This window comes from Arvicanthis niloticus, chromosome 1, assembly GCF_011762505.2.
Source record: "Arvicanthis niloticus isolate mArvNil1 chromosome 1, mArvNil1.pat.X, whole genome shotgun sequence".
NCBI lineage: Eukaryota > Metazoa > Chordata > Mammalia > Rodentia > Muridae > Arvicanthis > Arvicanthis niloticus.
The window spans coordinates 61,374,433-61,390,162 of record NC_047658.1 but is presented as its reverse complement, the minus strand read 5'-3'; the positions used below and the strand labels follow the sequence as shown (position 1 = coordinate 61,390,162).

The 15,730-nt window shown below is 37.0% G+C and overlaps 1 protein-coding gene across 14 annotated transcripts in view; it reads right to left on the bottom strand.

Moving 5' to 3' along the window:
* The window catches only part of Dlg2 (discs large MAGUK scaffold protein 2), a 1,841,012-nt gene that overhangs the window by 923,478 nt on the left and 901,804 nt on the right, over positions 1–15,730 (bottom strand). For 11 of the 14 annotated variants that reach the window (XM_076937777.1, XM_076937790.1, XM_076937764.1 and 8 more), the window contains one exon: positions 13,280–13,441. In XM_076937777.1, coding sequence (XP_076793892.1) covers positions 13,280–13,441 — 162 coding nt within the window. The remainder of the gene's footprint in view (positions 1–13,279; positions 13,442–15,730) is intronic. The other 3 variants (XM_076937770.1, XM_076937823.1, XM_076937842.1) reach the window with 1 other exon arrangement.

Here is a 15,730-nt window from a genome sequence, read left to right as displayed (position 1 = left end):
GAATGGGCCTGTTGTTCATCTTCATGCCTGGCCTAGCCTTAGCTCCATCCCAAGCCTGTTCTTCTCTGGGAGAACCCTCTTTTGCTTCCACTCTCGCTGAAGTGAACTGCTCAGTTCCTAATGCTACACTCTGCAATAATGCAGAACCATCTGTCTTCCCTTTGTTCTTGCTATGACAATTCCGTTAGTGTGCCTACCTCCTGTTCACACTGATCCCTGAGAGTCTCACACACTGACCATTCCCTTAGCTCATTGTCTCTCTCATGTGTTTCTGCTTACTGAGTTTTTCTGATTTTTCTAAAGAGTGAGAATGAACAAAGGAAAATGGAGGACAGAGAAATCGGAGGCTGGCAAAGTTAGCCATTGGGATCTGGTACAGATGTGAGGGGGACGTTAATAAGCTCATAAGCAACAGCCTCCTTTATTTTAATGACTTTCTAAGTATGTTTATTATTATATTCAGGGCGCAAATGTAGAATCTGGGCTCAGGGCTGCCTAATTACTATTCAGCTGACACACTCACATGGAGAACATCAGTCCTTACCCATAACATCTCCTCCCACCCAGCTGCCCTGCACTGAAAAGAAGCATATAAGAGAATGAACCACATCAGCCCTGCACTGATGGGTATGTGTCCATTTAGTCACTCACTCGCACCTATTTATCAGATTGCCTGCCCTAGAATGGTAGCACTTATGTTCCAATAACCATTATTCTGCTTAATAATGGCCCCAAGCCACAAAAGTAATGATGCTGACAATTTTATTACAAAAAGCTACTGTGGACTTGGTAATGTATTTTATAACAAATATGTGATACATGCTCTATTTTTATTAGTTGTTTTTTGACTCCTAATCATGCCTGATTTGTAAGTTAAACTTCATCATAAGTACTGTGTACAGAAAATCCCAGTAAATACAGGACTTGAGGCATTCAGATGGGGTCTTTGAAGACATTCCCAAGGAACAGGCACACAGCAGTGCTACTGGGTGTTGAGTGAACAGCAACAGTTTAGCTAACAATGCTCTTCAGAGAAAAATTAATACTCATTTTTAAAAGGCTATTTTAAATTTTTGTGTTACTTTTTAATAATAAAAAGCTGGTAATATAGGGGTCTTATGTTTCACCAGATTCTTAAACCACTAACAAAACTATTATGCTGAATACATTCATTCACGGACATTAGCAAGTGTTGAAAATAATCTCTACAGTGTCAGCCCTGATGTTCAGTTATCATTTCAAGCTGAATTTCATAAATCTCCTAGTCATCCATATGTATTCAACTGCTTATTGGCCATTGATTGCCACACTGGAAGGCTATTTTCCCAACTGTTATGTTTGCAAATGGACTTTATGATAAGTACCTACTTAGGTTCTTACTTAGACATGCATATGACATGATACATGTGTGAAGGCCAGAAGGCAACTCCCAGGAATCAGTTCTTTCTCTCTACCGTATTGTTCCTGGGGATGGAATTCAATTAGCTTTGTCAATAAGCACCTTTTCATGCTGCCCCATCTTGCTGGCCTAGATGTAAACACGACGTTAATAAGCACTTATTGAACATATTTGAAATTAGCTTACCTTTGATCCAGAACTGGCAAGAAGCCATAACATACTCAATGTTTACTCAACTCACAAGCAACAAATCATGTTCCTTCTGAAAACTTTTGGCAAGTCAGCTAGCCTAGGGAACATATCCCAGAGTACCTTCTCTGAGACAGAGAACATGTCACTTCCACTTTCACTATCATGTACTTTTATATCATACACACACACATAATTTCTATTTAAAATATTTTTATTAATTCTTTGAGAATTTCACATAATGTACCTCAATTATATTCACCTGCACTTCCCCCAATTCTCTCTTGGATATACATTATGTGATTTTTTTCTTCAAATACTCCTACAAAGGAAAGCAACAGTCTCTGAAATGCTATTTGCTCGTATTCAGATTATATAGCTTCTGGTGTAAATGATTTTCACACATCCCATTGTTGTGCCTGATGGAATTTAAGTTCTTCACAGAACAGGACTTGAGCTCTTACTTATTTTATTATTTATCATTGTGTACACAGAGTGCTTAGCACATACATGGCAATCTCTCTGTAAATAGATTTTAGGATCCAGAGTTCTTCAAAGTCAATGTGCAAGTCACAGACAAATGTCTAGGAATATATAGCCGCATGCTAGAAGAAGTAGGATGGGCCATTCAGAAAATTCAAGTTCTTATTGAAGTCTGAGAACCATGGTGTCACATAATGTAATCATCAATAATGCAGCCACCACAGATACTAGAAAGAGAAATCCCTTATAAAGGGAGCAGATTCGGGCTCTGCTGGTCTTAACCAATGTATATTTGAGGAATCCTTTAGCTTCATCTTCTGGGCACAATAATTTCTTTCTGTTCTCTGCCCTCATCACTTAAAGCTTAGGGAAGTTGGGCCAACCCAGTAGCCTTCTGACATCCTTACTATCCTCACAGCAAGAAATGCATCTGACAACATGATCTGGTATATATCTACACACTGACATGACCATCTTTTATGCTCTATTACACTTTCTAGTCTACTCTTTATTTGCTCATCAGATTTATTTTGCAAGTATTTATGTGTCAGATGCCCTATGAAAAGCCTGACTTTAATTATTTTCATTGTTCCTTCTGTCTTCAGATTGTATGACACTCATTTGCTGGTAATATAACAATATGAAACTCAGTTGCCACATTAGCTGTATTTATGACCAACATCTCTCAAGAAATAACTGTGAACAGTACTTCCTAACTTTAGCATTCATTTTCCTCAACCATAAGGAAGGAATAATAACACATATGTCTTCATATCTCTTAGAGCTTCCAAAGAGTATATTTCTTTATGTTTTAATAAATTCTTATTTGAAATACTCAGAAAACAGCTGTGTGCCCCTTTCACTGGCCATACTTTTTGGGTTTTTTTTGTTTTTTTTTTTTCTTTTTTTGACCTAGCCAAAATGACATCAGCTTGCAAAGGAAAGATGACTATTTGGATAGTACAGACTTACTTATCTGAAATAAAACTATACTATAATGTCATTATCCCAAGAACCACAAAAATAGGGAAATGATAATAGCTAGCATCTCTTTATAGTTCAGAATTTATAATGTTAAATTTAGTTTGTTATTACTTGTGTCTTTTGTGTTTATTTAATGGAAAAATAATTATAATTTCCGAGGTACCTGTTAGATGTGAACTTAACACTTCTCATATAGGATACTTATTTTATTATTAGGATACAAATTGAGTCTTGCTCTATTATGTACTCTAGAGAATATATTAGTATCCTTTAAAATAGGTCATACTAGCCAGTAACAGAAACATTCTTGAAACCCAGAAAATGTTAATCTCTTTTACTTCCCCAAATTATACATGTGTTTGATTTTTTTTTTTTTTTTGGATTAACTAGCAGAGAACTGAAAAAAGTTTCCTCAACTCAATTAATTTTGGTATGTATTAATTGTTTAGTGTGCTGGTTTGGAATAATTTATAAAGATCTTTGGAAAGGAGAAATAGTTGACAGAACTCTTACTCAACGTGTACAACTAGTTTATTGTTTAAAGGGATAGATGGTTTAGGAACTGTGGGTCACTTAAGGGTATCAATACCACCAGCATCATCACCTGCAACAAGGTATGTCTCATACTGATGGACAGCCTCTGTGGGTTTTGGTAATTTTTTTCTAATTGTAACAGAAGCTCTGACAGTAGTGAGAGATTAATTTTCAGAGACGTCATAAGAATAACTGAGTTAACTCTTTAGGTATATTTGCATAAGTGGTCACTATTATTATTCTTTCGATGTAGTGGGAGATGTTTAAATCTCCAACCTAAATATGACCAGTCAATGAAAACACAACTCAGCAATTATGAATATATTCTATAAGCCTAGATTGGGCAGATACCCCTACACTAGTCTGTTCCCCAGCTATGAGACCCTTATAACTTGAGGATTTTCCAGACCCTGCGTCTGTCCTTCTAGCTCCTGCTTCCCAGTCGTTCTTTCCGTCATTGTCTTCCTCCTCCATTGTCTCCCTACAGTCCTTCAGTCTTCCCCCTGCTCTCTTCCCACCAATCTTTATATCTCCACCTCCCCTTCCTCTGCCCAATCACTGGCTCCAGTCTTTATTTTACAAATTAAGATGTGTAGAAGGTTTGCTAGAAATCACCTGTGTAATGACTCACTCCTCCTCTGCAGCCCTTCACAGGAAAGGGGAATTAGTATCAAAATACAGGCTGGGGCTCTCCACAACAGTTTGAGATTATGATAAAAACCATTTTGTTTTTAAAAATTGGTGTGCCTTTGATATTTGATATTTGATACATTATTATTTAATATGTCCTTAAAGGCATTATTTTTTTATATATATATGAAAGAAGCAGGAAATTTGCATATTGTGCTCTAACCCACCTTGGGCTTCCCTCTATTAGCATGTATATGGAAGCCAGGCAACTTTGGGACTGCCATGAAGCCCTGCTTAAAACAGGATCTCTCACTGTACTAGACCCTGAAAATTAGGAAGGTTCACATTGATCAAATTCATGTCCTCATGCTTACAAGGCAAGTGCTTTCAGCACAAAGCCATTGCTCTAAACCCTGGGGAGAATTCTTGAATTGTGAAAAGCAACTATAGGTTTTATTTGTCTTATTTTTTTAAAAAATTTTCAACATCTGGCCTAAAGAATTAAGATATTCAGGATAAACTGCCATGACCCTTTCCAATTTAGGAAATTTAAGGCAAGATAGGATTCATTTGCTCAGAATTTCACCCAGGAGCTTTTGTTCAGTACAGATATTTCCAGGCCATGTACCACTCAGCCACCTCCTCTTACCAGGATTGGGCACAGAACAAAATGCATTATCACAAGTATGCAAAATTCTGCCAACCCCTTCTGGTGTCTTTCTTAACTACATGCTTTTCAATTTAGCCTCATAGATCTCAGCTTCTTCACATAGGAACAGATGCTTGCAGAATCATCAGCTCAGCTGCTTCCACCATCTAGTGGCAAGAGACAGAAGTGAATGAGTTTTGTTTTCTGGAATTTTGCTGTGAAAAATTGTGAAAAATGGCAAGAATCAGCTGCATTTTTTTTTTCAAATCACTGGTATTAATAATAATGCCAAGTCCAGAAATACAAATGAACACTATTTTTTTAGCAGCTGAAATTGAAGACCTTATGACTTCTGGGGTCACCTGCAGCTTTTGGTTGTTTTCAGTTTGGTTTTTTCGTTTCTATGGTTATATACCATGTTACTTATGAAGCAGCTACTGCTTGACCAACACAATCTTTGTGGAACATTATATTATTGTACACAGAGGACCTGGCTTCCTTTGATGAGAATTACTTAGCCTCAGTTATAAACTGAAAATATCACTACCAGCCACTCACTGTGATGGGTCCTGCTGTTTTGTGATCTCAGTAGGTCCCTTTCTCCACAAAGTCCTGGGTGCTGAGAGTGGATCCAATACCTCAGTCTTCTGTATTTCTCCTCTTTCTGAGCAACCCTATTCATATTCACAGCTTGCACTACAGGAAAGATGTTTGTGTTTTTAATCGTCTATTAGACTCTTCATTTTCTTTGTTTTTGGGAGGAGAAAGGCAGGAATCATATCTGAGACTTCACATATGCTAGATAAATGCTCTATTAATGAATTTCACAGGGGAACAATTTTAATTCATTCCATATAAGTCTCTACCCAATTAGATAAAATGAAAGTATTATTTAACCTCCATCTTTCTCTCTCCTACCTTGATGATTTAAAATGTCTACACAAGACATCATATATTTTCTAGACAAACTGTCAAATTCATGGTTCCCATGCTTGGTGCCTCCACTTTATCTTCGAGCTCATCACCTTGCCTTCTATGAGATGTCCTTGATTCTGATCTCACTCTTATCCAGTTTTTCTTCAACACCACATGAATAATTGTGTAATTTGCAAGTAGAACTATGTCATTCTCCATTATAAATTTTGCAGTCATCCCTGATTACTTACAAGGTGAAGTCCAGTCTCCGCTAAAGGTCATTCTTTGCTCTTCCCACCCATCTGCCTCGCTCTGTCACATGCCTTGCACTCACCCAACTCTCTGCAATTTGCAGTGATCATTTCAACTCTCATCCCTATTCAAGTAAGTACTTTCAGTTCCCAGAATCCTTGAATATTTACGTGATTATTGGAGTTAAGGGCAATTTGACCTTTTCTCCTTAGCTTCTACTAATCCCCTCTACAGTTCATTCTGTGATCACATTCACCACTTATCGAGCCCCAGTGAACTATAACACAAAATGGTTAATTTGAGGTCTTGGGAGGATTCGTCTCCTCTTTGCTATTTTACTGTACATAACATGAAATTCTATATATGTCAGTCTCCATACTTGGGTGTCTAATTACAGCATGCAAGAAACATAAAAACAAGTACTTTATAACCCAAAGCATCACATAGAAAACAGAATATAGGATGAAGCCAAAGATGAGTAAAAAACTGAGTCAATTAACACAACAAAATATTTTTCTTAATATATAGGTTAATGGCATCTCAGAAATTCTGACTATTTTTCCCAATGTTACACAGACTGAAAATGACAAATTGTCTTTGTTTGAACTAAATCCCATGGTGGTACATATAACCACAGTAAATTTGTAGTGAATATAACAAAGCCTGAGATAGCTGGGCATGGATTCTGTGACACAAAGGTAAAAGTCCAGGAATTTGCCCCAAATTTTTATCTTAGATTATTTCTATACTATAAATTCATGCAATTCAATAAATAATAAGGCATTGATAGCAATAATGAATTCTTCCTTTTTTCTTTATTTCTTCTTGTAAAGAAGTTCCCATTAATTTATTTTTCTTAAATGTCAAAGAAGTATATGAGCTCATACAATATTTTTTTGCATATAAAGAAACTGAGTCTTATCAAAGTTATACTTTGGGTATGCTCACATAACTAGGAATTAGAAGACATGGTATTTGAATCTGGCTACTTTGATTCCAGTACCAGAATGAAGCTTTATACTGTACTCGCCTATTGTTCATGTTAAACAGCCTATGTTTGTCTATTATGGTTTTTCCCAGGGCATATCAGCCTAGCCAAGACATAATTTAATCTAGAAGAAAAAGTTTCATGAATAAATGTATTTAGCAAACACATTTCTTTATCCTTATCCCCAACTCAGATGCTACATTGCATATAATATTAAAAGCTCTGAGAGAGGACTAAGGACATGGCTTAGAGGTTAGGAGCACTGGCTGCTCTTTCAGAGGTCCTGAGTTCAATTCCCAGTAATCACATGGTGGCTCATAATCATCTATAATGTGATATGGTATCCCCTTCAGGACTGTATAGTAAATAAATAAATAAACAAATAATTTTTATTGTTTACTTACTGAATCTTCTTAAAAACAAAAACATAAAAACCAACCAAACAAAATAATCCCAAAAGAGCTCTGGGAGATTTTATGCCAAGTTAAGACATTTTACCATCCAGATGTGTTGGAGAATGCATGCATCTCCTTATTTTCCATATACTGCTGATGAGATTCCAGCAAATGTACCTGTGAAGATGCTAGTCTAGTTTCACCACAGATGCTAATGGTGAGATGAGGGAAGTGAAACAGCCATGCAAACAACAAACAACAAAATTCAGAAAACAAAGATGAAGGACAGTACAAAGTGGGTCACATGCTTATTGATAATCACTTCTACCTAGGCTAGTAATTTACACCGACCAGCAAAGGGTACTTAGAATAACCAAATAAAGACCATTTCCAAATACAAACTGTGCCAGAAACATTCACTCTCTGTGTTAGAGACATTGGCTCTGTGTGTTATAGGCTATGATGACCAATGGGCAGAATCAGAACTGAGAGGGAAGGCTCTGCAGAGGAAAAGCCTCACAGTAGCCTCAGCTTGTGGATCTCTGAAAGCAAGCTGCAGCCACTCTAGGAAAAAGTGGTAAAGCAAGGAGGATGTAGGGTTCATCTGCCTGCACTTATTTATGTCACTTTCCTTTGGATTGAGATTATCCTCTAAAATGCCTCTAGTTTCCACTATCTAGAGGTTTTCCAATGTTTTCTCACAAGTGTGAGAAAGTGCCGAGCTGTCCAAGTGAGGAGCTCTTTCTCTACAAACTCACTAACCCCAGATTCTAGTAAACCTTCTCTTCATTCTGGTCTCAATAAAAACTAGAAGGACTATCGGTTGTTTAATTAATACAATTTCCATCCAATATGTAAAAGATAGCTTTAATTTCATAGTCAAGGACCGCTGATTCTCAGATGACTATTAGAAATTTTAATGGACCCTAGAAAATGTCGTCAACTTTAATTACAAGACACCATAGGACATGGCCAGATTTCAGATATGTTGATACATGAGACTTCAGATTCGTTGATATGTGAGAAATCATGAGATTAGGACAATGAATCTGTATCTGTTCTGTATCAGTGACATGAGGCAATGGAGAGTGGGACAGAAATTAATCCTCAATTGATTAATACCCTGGCACCTGAGGTGTGACTGTATTTAAGATAGAAGGATCTGAATTTTTCAGATTAAGAAAGAGTAACAAGTAATTATAATTCAATTTCCCAAGGAAGTGATATGCATATTTAAATCCATACTCTTTACCTCACCATCACCAATTCATACAGCAGAACTTACTTTAGTCTTAGAAAACAGATATAAGCTAGAAAGAAAACTCCTCATAGTTTATTATAGGCCATCTTATATTTTATTGTGGTTATGAGCTGGTTTCTTTTATGGAACATTCTATGTACTAACTGAAGAGAAAGCATCCCCATCTTGTGGCAAGGAAAACAAATTCCCTTAAATTCATTGCTAAATTGCACATCTCTCCTCAACCTCATGCTTCACACTGGCCCAGGCACTTTAATGAAAGCTAGCAAAGCAAGCTCATTTATCACCCAGGCAGCTGGTGCGCTCCAAAGACAAGGATCTTAAGACTAAAGCATTAGGTGATAGGAAAAGGGGAGAAATAATATAAAACCTGAAAAACTGAGATTAGTCAGCTGAGTCAGAGCCGGCTCAGTGTGGCATTTAAACTGTTATCCGGCCATCTCATATTCTGTTTTTGACATGTTGTATGCAAATTCCTGATTAATATCAGAGATCTGCCTAGGTTGCTCAGAGGAAGATTCTGGGGTCATTCTCTGGTTGTGTGTTCTGCCTCCTTTGTCTGGCCTTTTTACAGTATTTTATCAAAGAACACTAGACAGATCAGGAGAGGCAACAGGTTGAAAACATGGCAGTTCTAATTGAGAATTTGTGCCTGCTTAGCATTTTCCTGATTTTAGGTTTCCTTTGTGTGAAAACAACACCTGGTGTTTAATCGTGGCAGGTTGTCCAAACACTACACCTATGGTAATGCAGCTTACCACCTTGATGAGGAAATATGTCCTGCACCTATGGAGATGTGTGGGCTTAGACCTGATGTGTCTGGCTATGCTGAAGCTACTTATACTAGTAGGTGAGCCCTTCATGTACCCCTTCCCAAGTATTTTCATTATCTTAAGTCAGTGGCCTGAATCAGCCATGACATGCATATTATGACATTAGTAGACCCCATAAACTGGGCTATTTGTCTTTATAGCTATGCATATTTATTATCTCTGCTGCCAGAGGAAATAGTCATAGACTTTTCTCCCCGAATCTTCTAAAAGCATGACCTGTTTAGTACAACATCTGTAAGACACTCAAAGAAAACAAATCCTGGGTTCACAGGAGCTACTTCATTGTCTCAGAATAAGTCTTGGGCAAACTGAATTGTGCTTTCCAAAATATCTTAGATGATGCTCCTCCTGAATCCATAGTGCCAACAAGAGGAGAAAACCATTTCTATCCTTGGCATTTCATATGAGAGGTTATTTATTCACACATAGCGTCTTTAAAATCTGGCATGTGGTAACTTCAATAACTATGGTAAAATCATGAAAACTAATAAAAGTAGAAGATCACAATAAGTTATAAGGTAAATTAATCAAACAGGAAACCCCAAATTGTTGAACTTGGCTTGTTAACAGAGCTCAGTGGATAAAATCACTGGCTATGCAAGCATGGTGAACTGAGTTTGATCTTTAGAGTCCAGCTAAAGAGCTTAAGTGAAAGGAAGGAACTGACTCCCCTGACCTACACACACACACACACACACACAAACACACACACAGATGCATCCTATACACTATATACCCACATACAGTAATAACAACTAAAACTTAGAAATAAATCACTGAAATTAAAGATAGCTATTCTATAAAGGATCATTTAAAAAATACTTAGAAAAGAAAACAAACACACACACACACACACACACACACACATACATACACAGAAAAGCATGCTGGATTAATTTGTATAAAAAGTAAACTTTAAAGCTTTTTCAAGCTCTAATAGATATTTCCCAAATTCAAGGTTGAGCGGTGTAAGGGAGGAAGATGAAAATCACCAAACAACACAAACTTATTGGATCTTTTTCTTATCTATAATGTATATGCTGAAGACAATGACCCAATTTAAGGTTCCACACCTATTATTATTCTGTTTATTCTTTTCTACAGCAACCAGGACAGCTTTAGTTTGACTGCTGTATAGTCACAACTCTTTTGAAACTATGCTCTAGAGCTGATCAAAGAGGGAATGTTGAAATACTCCATGGCGGTGATGTAGTTATTCTATAAGTAGGGAGAGGCTAGGGGTGGATACAGGCACCATGGAGGTCAGGGGACAACCTCTGTTGTCTTCAACTTCCAACTTGTTTGAAAACTGTCTCTTTTGGTTTGCTGTTGCATATGCCAGGCAAACAGGCCTAAGGAGGATTCCCAGGGATTCTCTTCTCTTGTAACTCCATGTTGTCATAGAAATTACAGATATACATTCTACATCATCTGGATTTATGTGAGTTTTGTGAATTCAAACCTGTTCTGTGTGGCAAGTGCTTTATTCACTTAGCCATTTTTTCCAGCCCATCCATGGAGGTTCCTACAGGGAATCATTCAACCAGTTAGGAATAATAAATCAAACACAAGTGCTCAATGCAATGCAGTCTCCCATTTCTGCCATGCTTCAATTTATAGGTGTTGGTATAAGACCTGGGATAAACTAAATATTCATCTGAACACAGCAGAATCGTGGATTGTTTCAGTCAGAGAGAAATTTAAAGACAGCTGTGTTGAATTTTTTTCTGGAGAACATGTAGAATTCTCTCCACAAAACCACTGCTGAGTCCTCATTCAGGCCCTGAGATTTCTAGGAACAAGAAGAAGGAGGCAACGCCTGTCTGGAGTAGTTCAGGCAGAACCTATAATCTTACAATGACCACAGACAAGCATCACTGGCAGGTATGCATAGTGGTGTTGCTTACAGTTTAAATGACAAAATGTCATGGTTTTCACCTGACAGGTTTTGATATAGAACAGTATGGCCACATCCCCCAACTTTTTTTTCTCTTCAAGATTAAACACTAATTTGCATTTGTTAGCATCTGATGAAACTGGAAAGATGCATTACATACCCCAATGGCATGATTTTGCACATTTCCAGACATTCTTTGGTATTTGCTGGGATTTGACATTGGACCTAATAGTTTAACTTATTGGTCAAATCTGTAGCTGGTTCAGTTGATTATAGATTAAAGATACTAAAATACTAGAAATTTATCAAAAGTTGGAACTGTCTCAAACATAGTTTAGTTGTTCTTTCATATTTTCTGAAATTGCATACACAAAAACAATAGTATATGATGTAAGCACAATAGAAGATGCAGGAATGGAGACCAATGGACATACGGGAGAAGACTGAGGAAAGAAAGCAAGAGAAAAACTTCTGCAATTATACTTACGTCCAAAAATAGTTAAAAATAAATGATTTGTTGTGTTTGTATATGTATACATGCAGTTTTGTGTGTGTGTGTGTGTGTGTGTGTGTGTGTAAACATGGGTATGTGTTTTCAATAGTATATTTGGGAGTCAGAGGACAACCTGTAGTTGTCAATAATTTCCTTCCACCCAACTCTAGAATCCAGGCTTCTAGGGAGTCTCTGGTCTCTACCTCCCATTTCCCAATAAGGGAACTGTGATTATCTTGTGCTGTGTGTTTAGCTATTATGTTGGTTCTGGAGATTTGAACCCAGGTTCTCATGCTTGTAATAAAAAAAAAAAAAATTTACTCACTGAGCGATCTGCTCATCCTCTAAAACAGTGGTTCTTTACCTTCAGTGATAACACACTTGAAGACAGTCTCTCACATTGTGGTAACACCTGACCATAAAATTTATCTTCATTGCTAATTCACAACTATACTTTTGCTACTGTTATGAATCATAATGTAAAAATCTGTTTTCTGATGATTTTAAGCAACCCCTGTCAAAGGGGTGTTCGACCTTCAATGGGAAAGGGGGAGGAGGGTCATGACTCACAGATTGCGAACTACTGGTGTAGTGCAACATATATATATATATATATATATATATATATATATATATATACAGTGATCTGAATAATAAAACAAACCTTGGTAGTAACTGAAGGATTAATGAGTGCTTACAAGCCTTTTATCAAGAAGCACAAAATTGAATAGCATTAGTTCAGTAGATAAAACAGCAACCACAGAGTACAGAAAAGTCTCATTCTTATTGAATGATCCCTTATCAAAACACCAGTGATCATAAATTGTATATAATTAAATTTTAAAAGGCAGAAAGTGTTGGTGAAAGCATGATGCCAAAGAGAAAGATGCCGGTGGAAACCATTTCTCCTAGAATAAAATCGAGGTGTTGAGCCAGCTCACACATTTTCCATTGTAGTTTAGACAGCAGGGCAATCATTAGGTGTGATAAGGATAGCTTTACTTCCTTTGTTTCATCTGAGACCGGGTATGCTGACAGAAGGAGAGCATTTGAGCAAGTCATGGTGTGCCACTGTGGTTTTTTTTTTTTTTTCTTCCCTTAATACAGTTTTATTTTCCTGTCAAGTTTTCAGTCTCAAATTGTTGCTCTGCCCTTTTTCAACAACTAAAAGGATTTTTCCAGACACTCAAACAATGGTAATAAAAATATTTCCCAGAAATACCAGGTTGGGTTCCAAACCACAGAAAGGATCTTCACAACCAGTGGCCACAAGTACAGTTTTCCAAGCCTCATTAAACCAGGCCCACAAGAATGCCTTTAGCAATCAGGACTTCAAACAATCAGCAGTTATAAAGTATAGTGAGTAATATGACTGACCTTCAGAGGAGAAATGTGAGACTGTAAGACATATCCATGGACATTTTCTATTTGAGAGAGGTTCTTTTCCGACACATGCACCAGTTCTGGACCTCTTACTTCATGAGTTAGCCGAGGTAAGGAATGATCATGTGGCCCGTCCTCATCTTGGTATCGATACTTCTGGCAGAAAAGAAAAGAGGGAAAGGATGTATCAGTGTTGGGAAGGGATTCCAATAGTTTGAACTTAGCAGGACATACAGTATGACTACTGTTGGCATTGCCAAATATTTGACTATAAACTCTTTCAGTGGTCACTGTAAACAAGGTCAAATATACAAGTAAAACTGTTTCAATTTTAACAATGGGGAACAATTTTTTTGGTCATCACAATATACTGTACTTCTGAGACAAAGAAAAACTGGTAACAAATAAGATATATAGTGTGTATGTTTATACACACACACACATACACACACACACACACACACACGAAAGGATCTCGTTTGTCTTGTAAATAACTTGAGAAGCTTCATAGGTGCTAATACATTTCAGTCATGGGTAGAGAAAAAAGTATGGAGCAATACATTAGAACTGATATATCTTACTCATATACTTAATTTTGCTGCAGGATCCATCAAAAGTTTAAATTATCCTTGATAATGAAAGAAAATTTCCACCCATGATATTTTTAAAAGCTCGAAAGGGAAGATAATTGTTCTGACTTTAGTTCAACACCAATGAAGAACACTGATTTGGGTTTGTTGCATTCTAGGACAAAACATTATAATTTCTAGGAATTAAGTTAATTTTTAAAGAACTTCGATAATGAAACCTGAGTCTGTTCAGATGGATCTAGGGAGTAAGAGGTACCACTTCATTCTGTCTTGTTTCCTTTCCTCTTCATGAACCAGTTCTCTGTATTCTCATAACAGACAGAGAGTTCACTGGCAAAGGCCATTGCTAAAGATTTCTATGCAAATCTCAGATAGCTGGCATGGAGAGAAAATCTCAGGACAAGAAATGATCTGGAGGATCTCATTTCTTGTTGGGAATTCTCCATCTTCAGCCATGGTCTGAGTCTCCAAGGGTTGACACTCTATCTCTTGATCTCTTCCTGGCCTTCTTCCAGAGCTGTCTTTTTGGGGAAGTATCCTGTTTCTCCAAAAATTAGATATGGGATCCAGTCCAGATAATTCCAACTTGATTGTCTTTCTACTATATTGCTTAACCCATAAGGAGTTGAAGTTAATTCTAGTGATTCAGTTGGGAACCTGATAGAAAAATACCACTAAGAATACACACTGGGATGAAGTGTATTGTAGGAAAAGAAAAGGAGGCCAGTTTGCTTCCCAACCCAGTTAATCCACTCTTCTGGTGGTCTTGCTTAGTCTATGTGTCCTATGTATTTCACAAGGACATTGGAATCAGGATCCAGATACTGTCATAGTGCAGTCTCAAGTTTTTGTCTACATCAAAGCTGTTCCCAGTGCCTTTCTTCTGTTACCGCATCCAGTCAAGGAAACTGTCTTCTTCTGAAGATATTTTCTCTTATTGTTGAGATGAAAAATATGCTGCTTTGGATATCAGTTTTCAATGAGACTCATAATTTGAGAGCAAAAAACACCCTAGGGTTAGTGATTCACTTTGTCATCCACTCTTAGAATTGATTATCAATACATTCATTTCTAGGGAGTCTATGCAATGTCTAATTCAGTATCAATCTCAAAATAAAAAAAAAAATTCTATAATGTCATAAAGGCACCTGACAAAAGACTATCACGGTCTACTTCCATTACAGCCATTCTAATGTGATATTACATTCTGCCTATGATGAAACTAAGGTTTTTGGAAGTTAAGATAACTTTTTAAGATCATAAACTATAGGAAAATTAGACATGGGATCCAGTCCAGATAATTCCAACTTGATTGTGTTTCTACTACATTGCTTAACCCATAAGGAGTTGAAGTTAACTCTGGTGATTCAGTTGGGAGCCTGATACAAAAATACTACTAAGAATAAACACCAGGATGAAATTTGAACATTTCTGCAAAACTGTAAATATCATGATTCTGTTTTCTTTAATGCTATGAATAATTTGAAGAAGAAATCTCCCTCAAAAGTATAGGCTAACATTTCACATTTTTCTCACTCAGTTAGGTTTTCACTGGGAGAAGACAAATGTCATCCCTGCCATTTCCTACAGAGTTCAAGTTTCTGTCTGCAATGAGCTGCTGTCAGTACCACTCCATGAGCCAAAGTCACTTCTGAATGTTTCTCTCTCCATTCTCACCAAAGTGATTATGAACTACAGCAACATCATAAATAGACCCAAAGTATTTTTTAACTTTAGCAATCTATATACAATATTATTGTTTTATTATCTTGACTATTTTAAAAAGTATATAATATAGCCAGGAATGGTGAGGGCACACCTCTAATGACAGGACTGGGGAGGCTGAGGCAAGAGA